The sequence below is a fragment of the Lasioglossum baleicum genome, chromosome 1 (genome assembly GCF_051020765.1).
Source record: "Lasioglossum baleicum chromosome 1, iyLasBale1, whole genome shotgun sequence".
Lineage (NCBI taxonomy): Eukaryota > Metazoa > Arthropoda > Insecta > Hymenoptera > Halictidae > Lasioglossum > Lasioglossum baleicum.
In genome coordinates, this window is record NC_134929.1 from 12,137,948 (window position 1) to 12,158,113 (window position 20,166).

Below are 20,166 nucleotides of genomic sequence, written 5' to 3' on the forward strand. Positions count from 1 at the left end.
CTGTGTCCTCCGTATTCGTCGAATATCGACGATTCGATCGGTTGCAAAGGCGTTACAAAAGCATCGTAAAGCGTTTGCAAAGCGATCGCGATCGAGGAAGCCGCATATAGGAGAATCCTTGGCAAGTCGAGCGATTGGGTAATTCGAACCGGTCGGGTCGTTCGATAATTTCATCGACGGCAGTAAGCTTTGCACGTTGCCGAAACAGGGAAACGACCGGGCAGATGTAATCGGGCAACATCGAGAAAAAATAACAAGCAACGTCTCTACCGAGTTTCCTCTTGCCTCGTAAAAATCATTTCGTATGTTGGTCGTCGATCGGGACGATGTTCATGGGGATCGGGATCGGGATCGGGATCGAGATCGGGATCGTGGATCGCTCGGAAGGAATCGTCGGATCAGGTACGATTGAAGCGTCGACGGAAAAGTGGGTCGACCGCAGGACAACAAACCGATAGCTCCCCTATATTGTTCAGGAGGCCACGTGGTGGCGACTGCCGCGAGATGCCAGTGCGTCGACGGTGGATATCGATCCCGTAAGTTTCCATTCGGTGGCGACCTCCCCTGCGTGCGCACCGCTTTCATCTCGGTTATTTACCAAGTGCCCTTAGTCCGAGTCAGGAGAATCCTGGGGAACGTGTAAATGGTGAGAAGGAGGACGACGGGTAGGTAATCGGGATCCGGAGAGGAAGAAAGGAGAAGAGAAAACGGGAAGAGAAAGCAAGCCACGAAGACAGAGTGCAAGAGGGTGGATCGGGAAGGGTGTACACCTCGGGACAGCTCGCACGGTTTAGAAGAAATAGCGGAGGGTATAGCCGGAGATCGGTGAAATAAAAGTCAAAAGAGAAACGGAAAAAGTAAGAAGGAGGAAGGTCCCGAGAACACTCGGTCTGCGATCAGAGTCGTCCAAGGGAACTGGTGAGCGGTGCCGTTCAGGATCGACTGTGGTGAGGAAGGTGGCAGCGTAGCGGCTGGGTGACAGGAAGACAGTTTGCCAAGTCCAGCGAGCAAAGAGAGGCCAAGTAACGTAACTCCAATGTATTACGGTCCCCCGGTTGTGAACGAAGCCACTGAAATATGTCGTTACCACGAGAATGGAGCCTGCAGGATTCGGTCGAGCGTAATCCTGTCGCCTGCGCGACAACGTCGCAGGAGATGGTCGGCACGACCGGCATCGACGAGAATATGAATCAACAGAATCAGCTGGGCTCGCTGTTGTCCATACACTCGGCGCCCGTGTTCGACCTGAGCACAGGTGTGCCGTCGCCGAAGAGACCGGCCTCGTTGGCGGTGCAGGCGACGGCCACATCGACGCCGGTCGTGCCACCCCATCTGCAGAGCCCGGACACCATCGAGGACGAGGACAACGACAACCTCCTGACGATCTCGAGCCTGACCGCGAGGCCGTTGATCGCAAAGTCGCGGGAGCTTCGCTCTACCAGGAGCACCGCCGCCAAGAAGAAGAAGAGAAACGAGACCAAGAAGCCGAGAAACATCACCTACGTCCCGTTGGACGGTGGCTACGGATGGGTCATCGTATTTGGGGCGTTCTTCGTTCAATTCTGGGTGGCCGGATTGGTCAAGTCGTACGGCGTGCTCTACGTAGAGGTCATGGAGACGTTCAAGGACTCGTCGGCCTCTGTCGCATCCTGGATACCGGCTATCCTGTCCTGTCTCTGTCTGGCACTCGGTGAGTAATTCCCTGTCTTCGATTCGAATCGATCGAACAAACGACGGCAGTTCGCGAAGGATAACGCGTTCGGTTTCCAGGGGGTGGTGGGCTTCGGGAAACGTTTCGGGCACGCTTAACGCGTTCACTGTCCTTCGACTCGGATCTGGGTCACGCCGAGTTTTACATGTGAGCCGTTCCATGCAAAACTGGCGTAAGTCGATATTTTGTCTGGTTCGTTTCAACACCACCTCTCAAAGGTTTAATAACTCTTGCATTTTAGCGCGAATCATAACGAACGCAACGTCGATATTATTCTCTTTATAAAACATCTACTCGATTCCTCGTTATCCAATGATTAACCCGTTCGCAACCACGCCAGTGACGCTCGAACTGGCCCAGAACCGCAATTGGCTAGCGATGATCCGTGTCGATTTGGACGTACCGATAATACCTACCAGTGCGTCATCGATTGCGGATGGGTTAGCTGTTTCGACTTGCATCATATTTGCATTAAACGGCTCCTGTATGACTCACGCATGGTTTGCGGCAATAAAAAGATAGTCTTTCGAATAGAAAATGCAGCTTTCCTCGAAGTAGATTGCATTTTAGATCGAGGAACGCTGGAAAGCGAACGAGTTATCGTTGCTCTGCCGTTTAGGAAACTCGAGCACGATTCTCGATAGATTGAATGTTTTCTTGGATATTCTAGCTCCTGTGACGAGCATGCTCTGCCAGAAGTACAGCTGTCGGGCGGTCGTCTTCGTCGGAGGATTGTTCTGCGCTTTAGGACTTACTCTAAGTTACTTTGCCACGAGCTTGATACACCTCTTTTTTACTTTTGGAGTTTTAACAGGTTTGTCCAGCGCCGTAGTATCTCGCCTAAAACATTCGCGCGAAACATCGAGATGCGCTATCTGTTCGAGACAGAATACGCTCCTCGTGTGTTTCGTAACACCGTGGTCGGCTCATCCTGTATATGCGTTTCGAACATATATCTGAACAACGCGACTCGTTACGTAACAGATCTGGCGTCGAACCATTCGAAATAGAAAATTCGAAAAACGACGTTGCAACCAATTATTTCATATAATTAGCTATGAATCTCAGCCTGAAACTCGGGACACGAATACGTAGCTCGTGGTCGCACCTTTTTCTTCAAACACTTTTTCCTTGAACTTTAATTGTGTTCCGTTCTCGACGGTGCCTTTTTTCAATCATAATTAGAAAACAGTCTGTAGAGATACAGATTTTAATGATGTACAATTACGTTTGATAAAATTCTCAATTTAAGAACTGTTAAACAGCGGATTTTATGCAGTTACGGCAAAAATGGGTAGGTGCAATTCGAAAGAGTACAAAGATTGAAAGAATTTGAAAGCATCGCGATGTACATATGTGTTTTCTGAGTTATCAAAAGAGGAAAGTTTCACCTTGTTACCAATTCCTTGGAATTGACGTAACGATCTTTTTCTTTCCGAACGAAATCAATTTCTATTTCTTCCATCAATTTCTTTCTTCTTTCGTCGGGGATAAAGAAGTTCTATAATCATCATAGCCGTTGGCAAAATTGCACAGTAAAGGGTTGATAATGATATTTTGATGTCATATAAAATTGAATATTTCGTGTTTACGCAAACTTGATAGTTCGTACGTCCACGCGGAAATACCAGGGATTATGTAATCGTTATACAGTCTCGACGATGCTGTCGTAAGCCTTGTCCCTTCGAAGGATGACCGTAACGTTTCCCCAACGTTGCTGTTAACTCCGTCAGTACTTGAGAGACCCGCTAATACCTAGTGTGAAAGTAACTTACACCTGAAAGGTTTAAAAGTCATGACTACGTAACAGCCAGATGTTAACTCTTCGCGGTGCTACAACTTTTTCATAAATCAACCAAACAAATTCCGGTTTTCTGCCAAGCTAGATGGACTGGTTTACTACATAGATGATACACGTGTAATGAAAATTTTTAGTGTTTGGTCGGAATTACGAAAATAATAGTAAAACTTTCTTTGTGCACTTGTTTATTTGGGCTAATTGAATTTTAAAAAATTGGTCAATTGTTTGTTTTTGCCTTCCTATTCTATTGTTCGGCGATTTTCAACATTTTTAATCATTTATAGCTTGTACTTACCAATTGACTAAATTCGTTGAAATCTTCAAACATGCGCATAATTTACATAAATGAGTTTAGAAATAAATGTTTAACATTTCCGTTACAAAAGCCCAAATAAAGTTGTGAAACACAAGTTTTAGGCACTGCTTGAGTGGTGATCGTGCACACGTTGAGACATGTCATATTGCATATAATAATAATAACAATACTGACCACGATTATCTTTAAAAAATTCTCTGAAGAAGAAACGTGAAAAGAGGCATAACCTTTGAATGATTTTGGAACCAGGTATCGGTGGCGGTCTATCGACGACGCCGGGCATCATCATCGTTTCACAATACTTCGATAAGCACCGCGCCCTGGCTAACGGAATATGTGTGTCCGGCACGGCCGCTGGCAGCTTCGTGTTCCCGCTTCTGATCGAGGTACTGGTGGAGAACTTCGGTTTCCACGGGACTATACTGCTTCTAGGCGGTTGCATGCTCCACGTGTGCGTGAGCGCGACCCTGTACCGGCCTCTGGAGAACAATTACGCTCCCGAAGCCATGGACGTCGTCGAGAAGTCTGAGAAGGTTGAGAGCGCAACCGCGAAAGAGTTAGAGGCGGCGAAGCAGCAGAAGCTGGACTTAATATTCGCGAACCATGACTCGACTACCAAGCATAATCTGTTAAACGAATTGTTCCACCAGAACGGCGTGGTGGCGGTCGAGCTGACCGACAGCGAGGAGGAGAAGGACGTGATCGGCGAGTGTCTCAGGATGAAGCCGATCTCGAAGATACGTAGCTCCAGTATATTGCACAGCGTCGAGGATCTGTCGACCGACTCGACGTGCGTGTACAAGGCCAGATCCTCGCTGAGGTCGTTGAGATCCTCGATCACGGCCGTCTGTCCCCCTCCCCAAACCGAACCCCACGTTCTCCCCGAGGAACCGAAGACTATCGTGCAGAGGATAATGCAGTACATCGATCTATCCCTGCTGAAGAACCCACAGTTCATCATGATGTGCTTCTCGGTCAGCCTGATGTCGACCGGAAGCCCGTACATGCTGTATTATCTTCCGGCGTACGTTCACGCGGCCGGCTACACCAAGTCGGAAGCGGGATACCTCGTCGCCATTTCCGCTGCCCTCGACTTGTGCGGAAGACTCGGACTTGGATGGCTCTCGGACTTGCAGTTGTTCGATCGACGGAAAGGATACATCGGAAGGTAATTCGTTAACCACCCTTCCGCGGGACAGTCTTGCTTGCGCGCTGTTCAGGAAACAGATTGCCACGATTAACAGTCGATTCGGAACAAGACCTGGATCTTAACACTCGAACCACCGAACCCGACAAAATCACGGATTATTATTATTTATTATGACATATTTTCTTGAGAAATTTATTAGTATACTTCTTTGTTCGACTACGCGTTTTTGTTACCATACAAATCCTACGAAGGATCCGAACAAATTGAATTCTGTTGTTATCGTAATGTCGTAAAGGAACGTACGCCAGTATCGTTTAGGGTTTGGTAGTTCTTTTGCGTGCAAGATCTACAGTCGGTCAAATAATTGATGGCATACACTTTCGATCAGAATAACTTCTTTACGAATCGACCAATTTATTCAGTTCTTCCGACAAGCTATTTTTACCTTTTTATTCTATTGTTCGGCGAGTTTCACAATCTTTAATCATTCATAACTTTTAAACGGACTGACCAATTTCGATGAAATTTTCAGCATGTACGTATACGAGTTGACAAATAAATTTTTTAAATTTTCGTTACAAGCTCGAATAAAAAGATTGCGAAAAGCTTAATGGTAGTAAAACTGAAGTCGTTTCGACCATTTATAAAAAAGTTATCCTTATTTAAAGTCTGTGTCATCAATTATGACTATAATTAACTATAATATAACGTTTAGCAAGAAAAATTCCAGTTAAAAACAGTGGACGATCTGCTTTTCGGTCAAAGGGTGAAGCATAAAAATTCCGCTTGCTATTGATAATAAAAAAAAAATAGATCAGATGGAACTCGCTTAATATATTAGATGAACTTATCATCTCTGGAGTCACTAATTTCTTTATATTTAGATGCAGACGTAGAGGATATTCCAAACTCAACCCTGTTTTTGTGTAAATGGAATGATTATATTCTGCTAGGACGTTTAAAGGTGAATACAATGACCTATATTATGAAGGTCGTTCAAGGTCGCTCAAGGTCAACTAATGTACACGGCATTTTTTTTGTTATAAGTAATTTCGCGGCAAGTCTCTATAACAAATGTACACCAATTCAGAGGTGCAGGTTCACTCCTATAACGGATGACCATTGCTGTTCTCACTCCTTATGTATAAGAGAAATCAAAATTCTATCATCAATAGCAAGATATTCGACTGACTTGTTTTACATGTTTATGCTCCAACCTGTATATTTCTAAAGTTTGAAACATATGATTTATTCGTCTCTGAAGTATAGATAATATTGAGTCATGAGACTGTAAAGGACTCAACATCTTAAAATTGGTCGAAATGTCACAGAATCCGTAGAGCTGGGACGAGGAGTGGTTACGCGACATTTGCGCATGAAGAAAAATTGTTAAAGAATGTATAGAGATAGGTGCTCGGTTGTCCCATGTAAGGTCAAAGGTGACTATAGCCAGCCATTAAAATTTTATCGAGTGCCAGGGAATTTGCCCAACGTCGACCGCAACGGAGTTACTCGTACGTCTTGTGAGAAGATAATCTAATTGATTGATTTATGTATTTTTTCTGTTCCTGTTTGACAGTGTCGTGGGTGCTGGTGTAGCTGTGCTGGCAATCCCGATGGCCCACTCGTTCTACGTGCTGGCATGCTCCGTTGGCATGTATGGACTTTGTCTGGGTTGTTGGTTTCTCCTAGTTCCCGTCCTTCTCGCTGACCAATACGGCACCGACAAAATATCCTCGACCTACGGTCTCGTTAGGATGTTCCAAAGTGTCGGAGCTATTTCTATTCCGCCTTTAGCAGGTATTTACACTACGCACAATGTCGAACAGTAAGACGCTTTTGAAAGATTAATGGTACAAGTTGATAAGTTCAAAGGTGCTCGAATATTCTGCATGGTAGTCGGCTGAGGTATCGTTTTGTTGCGTCTCCTCGTGCAGAGATCGTTTGCCGACGGCTATTATCCGGACCAAAAATGATTCCAGGTTACCTGCGCGATGTAACTGGAAGTTACAGCGTATGTTTTCTCTGCATGGGAACGTGCATGGTCATGGGTGGTCTACCAATGCTCCTGGTTTTTAACGAAGTATCGAAATCATCGAAGATGACCGTTAACGCTGAGAACGGTGATACGCAAGCAGAGGCGAATGTGAAAGAATAAAGATATTTTGCAAGTGTGATTTAAAAAACCAAAAAACTACCAAAAAAAAACAAACGAACACCGAACGAATGTGTAATAGAGAATTAATAAAAAAAATCGCAACATTTGTCGCTACAATTAATCCACTATGATGTATTGCTTGGTTCAGTTGTATTCGTACAAAAAAAAGATATATATGATAAATACCTCGTTCGCGACAGGTAAGGGTGATTTTCATAAACTTTTATAAATGCACGCCTTCTAGTTTTATTGGTAAATGAACCCTCTCGTTTACAATTATTCTTAAGTAAAAAGTACTCGATTATAGAACGAATATTGTTGTATGTACATTGTAATCTGCCTTATATAATATTTATATATATGTATATATATAACAGTATGTACATCATATTTACATATTACGTTATGATTATTTGTAGAAAACGAAGAATTGCGGCAGGGTCTGCGATGAAAGAAACAATCTTAGTAGAAAATACATATTTTTCATACAAAAAGAAAAAAAAAAGACAGATGTAATTTAAACACAGCGATCTTTAATAAAAGTGATATTCTTTTCACGTATACTGCCTTTGCTTTTCTTTTAGTATTTAGAAGGTAACTTGGCATACACAAAACAATGCTCAAAATACTCGACGAATACCGTGACACAGTAAAAAAATAAAGTATAAAGAATCGATCGTAAAGCATGTGTGCATAAATTTTATCATTTAGAACAGTCTTTCGCGTCTATTACTTTACCTACTTGATCCATGCACAAAATGATCTAATACTATTTCGATGCTTCGCAATGCAATTAACAGACTCCAATACCTGTATCGAACGATTGTATTGAAGTTAACTGGTAAGGTAAGAGATACTAGTGAATCCGATAAGAAGAGACATGCCGATAAATAAAAAGAATCATGTCGGTTTCCAAGCCACCACTCTCATTTTGTTATTTAATTCTTGTAATATCAAAGAACATGTCAGCTGTTTCTCCGGCGACAAACCATTGATCCCTTCCATTTCGTCATCGTCGTCTCCTAATCCATTATTACTCCCACTCTTTCCTTTAGTTTTCACTTTTCGCTTCTTCTTTTTATTTAATTGTCGGCAGTCAATGTCGTTAGCTGCGTCTGTTGCCTTTCTTATCTATAGTAAATAATTTTTGTATATATCTTTGTTTCTCTGTCATGTCATACATAGATATTTTATGATATGATGGCTTACTTTAGCACTTTTCTTTGACTGTTTGTCATATTCTAAAGCATCATAATAATTTGGTTTCTCCCGTTTAATTCGATTGGTCCGTCTAGTTTTCATTACCCCGCTATCAGGACTTGGAGGACTCTTAATAGAATTGCGTCTTGCATTAAAAAATGAATGACCGCACGGACATGCTTTGCAGGCAACGGGCACCTTTACAGACAAATTATAAAATTAATATACAGCAAATATTTTATCGTAACCATGATCGATACGTGCATAAAATACAATTTATTATTTATAAAGATAACATTCACATTTTAGTCTCTGTCAAATTAATTCTAAAATATTTTTAAACAAAGGTACACCAATTTGTCATTTTTTATATAACAGATTATTATGTACATTCGTTAAACATTTTAGTAAGAAATCGTTGAATTTCTCTTTGCTTATAACTCATTTTATGGTTATTCAATGCGATTGATTGCAACGAAGACACAATATTTTAATATCTCGTGTAATTTATATGTACGCACGCATAATAAATTACCTGCTGTTCACATTTTGGACAACCTTTGCTGATTGTTTTAGTCTTTGCCATATTAGAAAAGGTTATTTACAATTAAAAAATACGACTAGGAACATATATCGTTAAACCATATCACCAAGTAATGACATCACAGCACAAAAATAACTTATATATCGGTGAAGATACATTTTAAGAGCCCTCACTGTGACGTTAAATACTTTTTGCTTCCTTTGGCATCACGCTAATAGGTAATGACAGTCGTAATGAACAAAAAAGAGCACAATAGAAAATAATTCGTGCTGCAATTGACAGATGGCGGTGAAAGGCAATTAGGAGAATGGACCAATCACGGAATTTTAGTTGCTTTTGTCACGACGTCACGAGTGTTGTTTGTGTTGTCTCCCGATAGTAAATAGCAGAGATATCTTGTAAATATAGCTAATATCAGAGATATCCTCTCTGCTAAACTGCTAATATATTAGCGTGCTTTATCATTTCTATTATGTAATCCTAATTAATTAACTAAATCTTGAAATAACCAAAATAATGATTTATCATTGTTTCCATTTACACTTTATACATATACATATATATATATATTTATATACGTATGTATGCATACATGCATATGCACTATTGATAAGTAAGTATACTCATCACTTATTCATTAGAAATAAAAAAAGAGGTTACACTGACTTCGAGATACATAAACACTTTTGTACGTATTATGTATATATTTTTCGTAATTATATGTTATATCAGTGATTGTATATATATATATAATTGTTATCTACGTGTATACTTCTTGAGATGCACGCCATTGTCCTTGAGACACTAGTTTAATCTTTCTGCTCTAATCTAGAACTTGTTATAGCGAGACATTGAACCTTATTGTTAGGTTAAGATTTGTTGATACTGCCATAAAGGCTTACTCCTGAAGTATGCCCTGCATTTCCCGGTTATTTTCTACAGGAGAGTTTCAAGTCGTTTGAATTTTAAGATCATAAAATAATATTAGTTTGAATACAATGATTTTCTTTCTAATAAAAAATATTATATTCTTAATGAATCAATATATCTACGTCATTAGTTATAATTACTTTATATATGTAATAGCATGCTTTAATTTTCTCTCTCATTATTAATTTTCACTTCTCATCTATATAAGTTTATCAATTTGTACTTTGAAACTTTGAATACGAAATTATTTAAAGTATAATTAATTATTATATTTTATCGTGGCGACAGACGGACAAACAAAAAATGCCTTTCTTATCAGTAATATGTACTAATAATTTTCTCCGCGACGCGACGTTACGAGTATTTTTCAATACCATTCAATGATACGTCAGACATTCGAATGCAAGGGAACACTTGAGCCCTATCGAAAAAATAATCTACCATCTTTGATATATATCTCACGGATAAATAATCCACTTGTAGAAGTTCCTTACTCGACCTCCAAAAGTATAATTCGAGTACTATTTGTTTTGATCGAGTTAAAGATTTCACTATACATTTCACTCGGTTTACTACAAACAAATTTTCATGTGTATATTGCTATTTTGATAAAAATCATCAATATCTTCTATCATCTCCATCATCGATATCGATAGAGATAATATTTATACAATTATTTTCTTCCGTCTACCATAAAATTTTCAGCTGAATACAAAATCTTCTGAATTCCCTATTGATAGTTTACGATCGTGTCAGCGTTTCCTTCATCAAGGCAATTTTCTTATCAGACCCGCATTATTCGCTCGGTGTATGGAATATAATCGTATTCACGGCGAGACGAAACTCTCTCGAGCCGTAACACCAATATCGCCGTTAAAAAGTTATCGACACGCTTGTCTGACCATCGCATATCTACACAATCTGTTTAAATCTTATCGCATTTTGATGTTTCTTTACCTCGGACACTTTGTTTTTTTTTCGTCATTGGTGGTCAAACTATCGACGCACCTATATCCTCTATTCTTATCTTTATTTCTAGGAACCAGCCACTTTATCGTTATCTTTTTCCTGGTGGGTGGAATTTGTAACGAAACAACCAATTGAAACATAACTTTTTACATTCCATCCTGGAACTGATCGTGGGATTTGTTCCCTAAGCGATTCCTCCTTTTCCATCGCCTCTTTAATGTCATACGTTTTCTATTCTACTAGGAACTGCTGGTACCGTCCGACTTTGGGCATTTATTAACATTCTTCGACGCTTCAGACCGCTTAGCAGCTGTTGAATGTAACGGCCGTTCAAGGTTCCGCTTAGGAACGCTCGCTTTGTTTTCAGCACGCGTTTTACAACGATTCCCGGGATCGTTGCAATTGCTTCCGTGTTTCCGCGTTACAGTGGATTTTGAAATGCGTCTGCGTTCGCGCGCCCCTATACGTCGATCTTTCTGCATCCTGCCGGATAGTCTGTCGCTGCCGCCTGTTATCCGATTGATCGAATCCGGCGACACAATTCTCAGATAAGGACAATCGCAGCGACAGCACACCAGCTTCAGATCCCAATCGTCGATTAGGTTTGCCCCCTCATCCATTCGCCTCGGACAACTAAAATGTTCGAACTGCTGCCTCGTTTTCCGAACGCAACCGTGAAACTTCATTTTCGTACGTTTGTACATTTTGCCGCACTCGCTGAACTTTTGCCTTCTAGGAAGATCCTTTGGAATCGGCTCGCAAGCGTTTAGAATATCTGTTGCTAGATCTCCTCGCCGTGGATTATTTCCGCGAAAAACATCTTCGCAATTGTTGCAGAGCACGCGCTGCGACACATTTGCTTCGTTTAGCAGATTCGCGTAGTTGGGAAAATGTTGAACATTCGGACTGATATAATCCTGCAATTTGCAACGGCAACACACAAAGTTTCGCAGCATTTCAGACTGCACCGCGCATACACCAGCATTTCCTTTCTCTATTGGGTCGGTTTCGACTCTTTTGTTGACGGTCGTTTTCTTACTCGAAGGATTTAACACCTTTTTTAGCGGCTTCTTTTCGTCAGGCACCACTGACTCCCTTTCCAAAGTCACCGGTTTATTTCTAACGCACTCTTTCGGAATTTTCTTTTCTCTCTCTGCTCTAGTACTACTGTTCTTCCTCGAAACTATCGGTGATTTCGGATTGTGGCAACCTGTTACCTGATCAATTTGATTCTGTTTACCTTTCGTATTGCACTTCGATATATGCTGATCCGTTTGAACCGGTTCCTCATCCATCGGCGGCAAATTTGATTCGTGTTGTACCGTGCAGGGTAGATCTTTCATTTCGTCGCCTTTTTGTTTTGTGCACTTCCAGTGCTTCGCGATAGAGTATTCTGTTTCTGCTTCGTCGTCTGCATCGTAATGATTGACAATTTGTACGATGCCGTTTTTCTTGCAAGCGTGTTGCCGTCGCGGCCGTTTTACCACTCGCAACCGGCTAGACAAATTTTTCCATGGATCAGGAATACCCTGTACGAAAGGCAAACCCAGATCGCTCCAGAGTCGGTCAGTGGCGAAACATCTGACGTAAGAAGATATCAAATTCCTTTGCAGAACACGTGCCTCCGTTGCACCACAGTGTCCTCTGGAGGCTAAATACTCGCGCCACGTGTCCGGAATACCTCGTCTAGCGTAATTAATGTTTTCATTCGTATCAGGGTGCCACCTGACGATGTATGGTTGTGTCCGCAACAATCTCGGTGAGATAAATGGACCCCGCACCACGTCTCGAACGTCGCAACAAGCGTTGTTACTCCGAAGTTGCTCCGGAGATACCCATTCTTGCGTCCAACCGGTGCTAACTTTGAACTCGTTCAATTTACGCATTCGTACCCGCTTCTTGCCTTCGACGGAATTCCGTTGAGCGCAGTAAGCCTGCCGTCTCTTGTGATAGCACGACACTATAGATTGTAAGCAACAAGTGATATTATTAAACATTTGCGTGTACAGCATTGCTTTCCGTTGTTAACGGGAATACTATTGACAATTTCATATAGAGGTGTGCGAGAACCCGAAAATGTCGAAATGTGAACCCGATTCCCGAGAATAATCTTCGAGTAATTCGAGAATCCATCCTGAAGCCGTTTCGAGTTCCGACCCGACATTTTCGGGTTCTCGCACAGCTTTAATTTCATAGCAGCGACAACAGTATCCATCTCAATCGGTGCAAGCCTGGACCTGACAGAAAGACCATGTATGCCTAGATTCTACAGGAGTCTACAGTACGTAGTATCGTAAAAAAAGTAAAAAATTGGATGCCTCAACTATTATAGTAACATTTTTTTATCAATTGTGGAAATAACTTAGATAACGATAGGTGCGGCGCCCGGGGCAAGTGCGCCGCGCCGCGCCGTTTGCTCGGCGCTAAGGGCGATACTGATTTCATGATTTCGTAGTGTATGTATTTTTAAATCTATTTCTGTGATATCAACAGTAGTGACCTTTTTATTAGACTTAATATAAATATTTAATAATTGCAAGTGGCTTATTTTAAAATGGTCTCAAATCCTGCCATTTATTTCGTTGACTTTTTATGGCCTGAATGATTTCGTTAAGATTTTTATTTTTAATATAATTAACAACTATACACGCATTTGTACTCTAACGATCGTAAATCAGATTTACACTGAGCGTACATATTATTAAAACAGTGAAAAATATCGTGAATGATGGCAGTGACAAAAAGCAATAATTCAGAACGTATAGGGTCAATTCGAAGCAAAAGACATTGTTGGTTAGATTTTTGTGTGACACAATAAGTGTTGTAGCGATATATAGATCATTGTAGAAAAAGTAAATCAAGGTTTCTTACTGCTGGACGTGTTGTGCAATTTAAAATATTTCGTGCGATGATTACCTAACGCTTATCGGCATGATTGCGAAACGATAGCATTTTACAAATTGCTCTTACGATGTCATTACGGTTACGTAATCTCATTTTGATAACACTTCATCCCTTTCAACGAGTTTCTTGTTTATTTGAACAACGAACCGGACACATTTGTATTGCATAATAGATTACGGTCTCGTCGACGGTTTTCCATTTAAAACGTTATGTCTTGTTTGCGATAGTGTTCAGGTGTTCAAGTAATTCGTGACGTCATTTCATAAGATAATGTCAATATTTTCTTTGTGACATACATATAGGTTAAACTATTTTTTATAAATTTAAATAATTTGTAGACCAATCTACGCGAAATGGCTCTACGACTGTATTATATCTTATTCTTAGTCATTACATCAAGTATTAATTGATATTCAAGCGCGTCAATCATTTGAAAATATGAATTCAAACTGAGTTTTTGTATGCCGTATGCCGTATACAAACAGGGTTACCAATCGCTTGTACGCAGACAGCAGCAGACAGCTGATTACTTCAGAACGAAGTGGATTGTGTTAGTGAATACTGGTGAATACACACATTGCACAAAGTGGCGAAGTAGTGTTTCCAGGTGATCAATGTCAGTCCACACATAAATACAATGTCTGTGCTGCGTACGTTGCCTACGCTTAACAAAACTTCGAAATTAATATCCCGAAGTGTGCCAGCTGTTTATTATCATCCAAACGTAAGTTCTTTTCAGCTTAGTTTGCGGTATTGTCCATAACCTATCATGATGTATCTCTTGCATTATTCTTTGCAATCAATAGCATGCAATTGCGACGATTATTGCAATATATATACGTATAGGAAAAGCGACCTTCAAACGTACCCTGTCATATCGATCTAATTTTAAGTACAAATGTTCTTAAAATACTATACATAGTACATTTCGAGATTATTTAGTGCGATTCTTAGGTTATGGTGATGTTTTCCACAATTTTTTTTCGTGGATTGATCATTTAATTTGTATTTTATATTTCTATTCTTGAAATATCTTTATGCCTCTTTTTTTACAACTCTTAACATATAATGTTACAGGTATTGGATCATTATGAAAATCCAAGGAATGTGGGTTCCTTAGATAAAAATGATTCGCGAGTTGGCACAGGATTGGTCGGTGCACCAGCCTGTGGAGATGTAATGAAACTTCAGGTTAAAGTTGACAAAGACGGAAAGATCGTGGACGCCAAATTTAAAACTTTTGGTTGCGGTTCAGCTATTGCTTCGAGTTCTCTGGCTACAGAATGGGTCAAGGGAAAGACGGCAAGTATCATCGTGACTGCATAAATTGTGTTAGCAAAGAATAAAAAATAATTATTTGCTTCATATTACAGGTTGACGAAGCTCTGAAATTGAAAAATACCGACATTGCTAAAGAATTGTGTCTACCGCCTGTCAAGCTACACTGTTCGAGTAAGTACCAAACAATATTTGTTTCTGATAGATTGATAGCTAAATTGGTTTAAAAGAATATTTTTTGTCAATTGTTTATTACCCATTATGAACGAATATTTTTGTGAATGAAATGTAGAGTTAAGATTGACTACTTTCTTTTATACATTATAGTGCTTGCAGAAGATGCAATTAAGGCTGCATTGTCAGATTATCGTATAAAGCAACAGACAAAGTCAAAGCAAAATGAAAGCAATGATAGTACTCCAAAAGAAACATGATTCGGATGTATTTAAATCTATAAACTTGTTAGTCTTACTTAACATACTGTTAGTGGCTACTGTAGTTCTGTTATAATTGTGGCTACTATGTATAAAACAGAAACTATTAGAATCTTCATAAATTATGATCTGTGATCAGTACTGAAGATGTAATGTATCTCAACGGATGTATTTGAAGTTCCGTTTAGACGCATCTAGATGTGCTATATTTTCTTTATGAGATCAAATAAATATATTTAATTAGAAACTACTTAACGCATAAGGTTTATTTACGCATGTTTCCGGTGGTATTCTGAAACGTAATAGAAACGCTTTAATCCCGCGGCTTTATTGTCACAAAATCCGTACGTTTAAGTATGACACGGTTGTAGAAAAAGGCAATTGTTCATGCGCAGACACGCTACAATCGGGGAATTGCCGTGGCAATTTAACTTGTTGACAAAAACATTTATATTTGTCCGTCTTGTTTTCTTGTGTACCCATTGCGCCATCAGTTAAGACGTATCGTCGTACCGACAGCGTGTGGAGAAGGGGGATAGTTCTTATCGATAGTGATCTTCCACATAAAAATGATCAACGAAACTAAAGATTGCGCGAAACACTAGCTCCATAAAGAATGAAATAAAAGCAGATCGACTTCCATACGTGAATTCCGCGATAGCGATACCAAATGATTCAGCGCAGGCTCCCGACTCGTCCCGGGAATAATAGCACTCTTTCTCTCTCGTCACGAGCTCTATAATCAATGTACAATAAAAAGTGCAACGGCAGAAAGACGTTGCAATTTCCTTATAGCTGCAATAGCCGATCAAATATTTACTCTCGTTCTAGAATCCCAAGCTGCGGTTGCATTTCCGATTTCCAAGAATAAGCCTTCAATTAATGTGATTATTATCAGATACGGAAATCTTTCGTGTTTTCTTTCATGGCGTAATCGTCGAAAGTAGGGTTAGGTTGGCCCTTCCATATTTATGGATTTTCTCGTAAATTCTACGAAATTAGAAATTAAACAAGGAACTGTGTTAAAAATGATATATTAAAAATTCTAAAATAATTCGTCAAAATTAGTGCTTGAGGAGGGAAAGTGTAATCGCGATAGTTATCCATCCCTTTGAATTGATATCATTAAAATATGTATAATAAATACATTATACAATATAATCATATAATACGTTTCATTGAAATTGTTATGTGTAAGATTGACTGGCGATCAAATTTTTTTCTTGAGCCAACAAATTGTCTCGAGTAATCTCATCTAATAGTTTTTTTTTTTAAATAAAAACTTCTCTTAGCTGCAGCTCAGTTAGTAACAAAGCTATATAGACGAGAATACTAAAATAGACTTCCGGTAGCTAAAGTGCTAATACGGATTGTTTAGAATAATTTCGACAAGGTTGCTGGATGGTAATAATTATTCGTTTATTTCTTTGTTGCATGCATTCGCGAATACATGAAAAAAGATAAATTATATCTGTGTTGACCCGGTGTTCGATCACAGCGAAGTGTTACGAGTTACGAGACGATGCGATGCGATGCGACGATGAACGCGTGGCCTCTCGAATGAGCCGGATCGGTGACTCGAGTATCCATCTTATAACTGTCATCACAACACCAATTGATGCTTAATAAGAACGAGTATAAACTGAGTCATGTGCAGTTACTACTGTCAATTGCGCGTTTCAAGTTAATTTACGAAGAGGAACAATTAGCTCGTTAATTCGTAATTTACATTGGCCGCAAGTTTTCATGCTGGCTGCGCTGCCGTATCCCACCGTATCCTTCGTCATGTCGCTCGAAGTCAGGAGCTTATCAGTGACAGAGAGATATGTATTAGTCATAGCAACTTTTTCCCGGGGTCGAATATTTTTGGTGAACGGATCGCACGAATTTCTGGGTCCTCGGGCGCGCGCGGATCCTCGCGATCGCGATCAGGGATTTATTTTCGTCTTGTTCGATCGTGCAATTATACCCACAATTGCATAATATAATTATATAAGGAGAGGATAATATAGTATCTTTTCGAGTATTGGGAATACTTCAGCGCCGCGCCTTATCGCGGCTTTATAGATTCAGTGTAGATATCCGTTACAAGCAGGACGGATATACATACAGTCGGGCGCAAAATTAAGTAGGCACCCTTTAGAAACTTCTTAAATTGAACCTAACCACTTGAGTTTTTTCAGATGTTAGAAGTTACTAACATAAGTAATGTATGAAAAGATTGATTAAAAAGTACCATTGGTCGAAGTTACGAAGAAAAAAGTAAAGGCCACGATTTTTAATTGTTTTATCTATGCCTATAATGAAAATATGAAATATGCCTTCTCTAGGTCTAAGTAAGTTATAAGCACTAAATCATTCAAATGGCAAAATTCAAAGATTCTTACATCTTTGAATGATGATAGGTATTTTATGCGTCAACTGATGTCGATGAAACTTTGTGCGTGTATAAAACTTACATAAATCTGCAAAGGGTGTATTTTAAATTTTTGTTATATGTAGACGCAGATAGAAAAAAGTTAAAAATCGTGACTTTCACTTTTTACTTCCAAAGTCCCAGCAATTTCAAAAATTTTTTTTACATATTATACACGGTAAACTAACCCTTCTAACATCTGAAAAAGGACCTGTAATTGTTGGATCGAATTTTGAAAAAGTTGGTCTTGCCCCCGACTGTATGTAGGTACTCGTATAGCGCTACGCGTACGTTCCATATAATAAAAATGATAACAGCTTCGCTCGCAGCCACTCGAAAAAAGAAAGAAAAACTGGATCATCCGGCTCGAGTTGCTGTGATTTTCTCAACGTCGAGCGACGTTCGCGATTTTTATCTCGGAACAATTAGTATGACGCACGATTCCGTAATAAAACCACGCGAGATAATTACTCGGAAACGTTAACCGACGCGCGATTATTTTGAATAGTTTTTTGATAGTGGTCAAACACCAGAAAGGAGGTGGGGCACGTGTTGTACACGCGTCGCTACAAATATTCCGTTCTAATTCCCTGAACAGTCATCGTCAAATGCACGCACAATGGTTTCGCTGACAAACACTCGTTGCCAACAATCCGTGATATCGTTGAAACGATAGACACTCAGCGTAGCTACGTAACTAAACATTAATTCCGTGGAAATTGTTTACTCGGATCTCCGTTGATAATCATTCGTCTCGCGGAACACGCTAACCGTCTTACTTACGATTGCACCGTTCATTCAACACTGCCTGTTGCCGTATAGTACGAAATGAATTGACTTGGAAAATGATTTTGGCCTCCTCATACGGTCTAAATCCTATTACGATATAGCTCAATTCATAATATTATGTTGTTGCATATGAAATGTCCGATAGCAGAATGCTATCTATCACTGAAACGAATAGACCAAAGCAGTAAAAATATTTAAGGGATTGAACTGACTTTTGTTCGTCTACATAACTCCTGTACCTTGAATTAGCCATTGTTATTGGCTGAGCTAACCAATAAGCATTTGTTTGCATTATTGATGAAATTTCGGCGACCCGCACTGCGGTGCAAATGACTCGTGATTCAGCTGAATAGTTTGTCGAAGCCAACCGAAAGGGATCATCAGATAATGACGGCTTTGAGGAGTGGGTAAACTCGCCGATGAGTCGTTTGGAATTTACCTCTCCGCGATAAGACGTCGCGCGGGTTTCTGCCAGCGAGGAAAGGCACGTTTTGCTCTATTGCTATAAAATATCGAGCCCGAGGAGAGGATCTTATCGTCTCGGATGCTTGTTTTTCCCTACCTCGATTTCTCTATGCCCGAAGTGGAACGATGCGCATCGTGCCCAACGAACGTTAAACTTATAATAAATTCGTGCGAGAGACGTTCTAGCGAGAGGACAAAATCCTACATTGGCTCCTGACTGTTCATGCGACCGCCGTAAATTTTCCATTCTCTTGTTTCTCGTCGTCGTATGTCGCATACTGTATACTGTGCGTTCCTCTACACTGGCTGATGTACGACGTCTTTCAATGAGTCGTGTTGCCAGTATCACTAACGAATCATGATTTTGATCTACGTGCTATAATTATGATGGGATGACGACAATGACTGCAAATAAAATTTCTTTTTTTCCGTGTGTATTTTTCCAGTCCCTTTGATTGCAAAGTCTCGACCGTCGCTACTCGACATATGTACTACCTAAGTACGTCTATTTCGCTTCTGTTCGATACATCGATTCTTTGTTATCTTCGTTGTTCTTTGTTATCATCGATAATTTGACCAAAAAGTGCTTTTAACAGAAGTTGGAGCTCGCTCGCTATTGATTTTCATCTTTCCACTACTCTCATTACTATATAAAAAATGTGAAATTTTGAAAATTTCCGTAGTGTCTCCCTTGTTCTGGTTCCCTAAGCACGTGCTTAGTTTGCTTATTGGTTAACGCAGCACTGCCCTGGGACAACAGTGCAGCGTTTGTTTGGAAAATTTGTTCGTACAAAAAATAACTTACGCGAGCTATACTTAACCAGCCCTGCGAGTTAAAAATTGGAGTCTTTGAATTTTCGAGGCAGGTTTTCCACAGTCCGTGTTCATCCCGCGCCGATACTGATCGTGAGCGTGCGGTGTTTGAAAAATGGGGTGGGAGACTCGTCGAACGCTCGGAGGCCGGAGACCAGAGGACGGAGTGAAACGGGAGTAAGGAGTAAGTAGAAGCACGGTGTTAGGATGGTGGGGGCAGGATAGGATGAAGTAGTGGCAAACGGCCCTGCGTGATGCACAGCTGATCGGTCGTTCCGCGGTGGAGGA

At 40.3% G+C, this 20,166-nt stretch overlaps 4 protein-coding genes across 6 annotated transcripts; 2 read left to right on the forward strand and 2 right to left on the reverse strand.

Moving 5' to 3' along the window:
- Window positions 1-2: 2 nt before the first annotated feature.
- On the forward strand, window positions 3-7,257 carry Sln (monocarboxylic acid transporter silnoon). Of its 2 annotated transcripts, XM_076431325.1 has the most exons (6): window positions 3-536; window positions 603-1,690; window positions 2,382-2,525; window positions 4,078-4,996; window positions 6,558-6,778; window positions 6,961-7,257. In XM_076431325.1, exons 2-6 carry the CDS (start codon window positions 1,078-1,080, stop codon window positions 7,134-7,136), a joined length of 2,073 nt encoding a protein of 690 aa, XP_076287440.1. In that variant the 5' UTR covers window positions 3-536; window positions 603-1,077; the 3' UTR covers window positions 7,137-7,257. The 2 variants fall into 2 exon arrangements, with proteins under 2 accessions (XP_076287440.1, XP_076287433.1); XM_076431318.1 differs by having other exon boundaries at window positions 3-1,690.
- A 392-nt stretch (window positions 7,258-7,649) lies between these two features.
- Window positions 7,650-9,154, reverse strand: LOC143212595 (uncharacterized). The gene is made up of 3 exons (XM_076431531.1): window positions 8,872-9,154; window positions 8,346-8,534; window positions 7,650-8,267 (listed from the first exon to the last, which is right to left on the reverse strand). Exons 1-3 carry the CDS (start codon window positions 8,920-8,922, stop codon window positions 8,037-8,039), a joined length of 471 nt encoding a protein of 156 aa, XP_076287646.1. The 5' UTR covers window positions 8,923-9,154; the 3' UTR covers window positions 7,650-8,036.
- A 358-nt stretch (window positions 9,155-9,512) lies between these two features.
- LOC143212510 (uncharacterized) lies at window positions 9,513-20,119 on the reverse strand. 2 transcript variants are annotated; one of them, XM_076431352.1, is made up of 2 exons: window positions 19,871-20,119; window positions 9,513-12,739 (listed from the first exon to the last, which is right to left on the reverse strand). In XM_076431352.1, exon 2 carries the CDS (start codon window positions 12,663-12,665, stop codon window positions 11,019-11,021), a length of 1,647 nt encoding a protein of 548 aa, XP_076287467.1. In that variant the 5' UTR covers window positions 12,666-12,739; window positions 19,871-20,119; the 3' UTR covers window positions 9,513-11,018. The 2 variants fall into 2 exon arrangements, with proteins under 2 accessions (XP_076287467.1, XP_076287457.1); XM_076431342.1 differs by lacking the exon at window positions 19,871-20,119 and having other exon boundaries at window positions 9,513-12,937.
- On the forward strand, window positions 14,204-15,645 carry Iscu (Iron-sulfur cluster assembly enzyme). Its single transcript, XM_076431497.1, has 4 exons — window positions 14,204-14,407; window positions 14,761-14,985; window positions 15,057-15,135; window positions 15,289-15,645. The coding sequence occupies exons 1-4, from the start codon at window positions 14,321-14,323 to the stop codon at window positions 15,393-15,395; spliced, it is 498 nt and encodes a 165-aa protein (XP_076287612.1). The 5' UTR covers window positions 14,204-14,320; the 3' UTR covers window positions 15,396-15,645.
- Window positions 20,120-20,166: the final 47 nt, after the last annotated feature.

What these genes read in the sequence shown, in the direction of transcription:
- Sln (XM_076431318.1), top strand. Translation starts at nt 1,078, where the DNA reads ATGTCGTTACCACGAGAATGGAGCCTGCAGGATTCGGTCGAGCGTAAT. An exon ending in CTGTCTCTGTCTGGCACTCG is followed by an intron (nt 1,691 to 2,381) that starts GTGAGTAATTCC and finishes TGGATATTCTAG; the next exon opens with CTCCTGTGACGAGCATGCTC. An exon ending in CGGAAAGGATACATCGGAAG is followed by an intron (nt 4,997 to 6,557) that starts GTAATTCGTTAA and finishes CCTGTTTGACAG; the next exon opens with TGTCGTGGGTGCTGGTGTAG.
- LOC143212595 (XM_076431531.1), bottom strand. Translation starts at nt 8,922, where the DNA reads ATGGCAAAGACTAAAACAATCAGCAAAGGTTGTCCAAAATGTGAACAG. An exon ending in GTCCAAAATGTGAACAGCAG is followed by an intron (nt 8,535 to 8,871) that starts GTAATTTATTAT and finishes TTGTCTGTAAAG; the next exon opens with GTGCCCGTTGCCTGCAAAGC. An exon ending in AGTCAAAGAAAAGTGCTAAA is followed by an intron (nt 8,268 to 8,345) that starts GTAAGCCATCAT and finishes TATTTACTATAG; the next exon opens with ATAAGAAAGGCAACAGACGC.
- LOC143212510 (XM_076431342.1), bottom strand. Translation starts at nt 12,791, where the DNA reads ATGCTGTACACGCAAATGTTTAATAATATCACTTGTTGCTTACAATCT.
- Iscu (XM_076431497.1), top strand. Translation starts at nt 14,321, where the DNA reads ATGTCTGTGCTGCGTACGTTGCCTACGCTTAACAAAACTTCGAAATTA. An exon ending in CTGTTTATTATCATCCAAAC is followed by an intron (nt 14,408 to 14,760) that starts GTAAGTTCTTTT and finishes ATAATGTTACAG; the next exon opens with GTATTGGATCATTATGAAAA. An exon ending in TGTCAAGCTACACTGTTCGA is followed by an intron (nt 15,136 to 15,288) that starts GTAAGTACCAAA and finishes TATACATTATAG; the next exon opens with TGCTTGCAGAAGATGCAATT.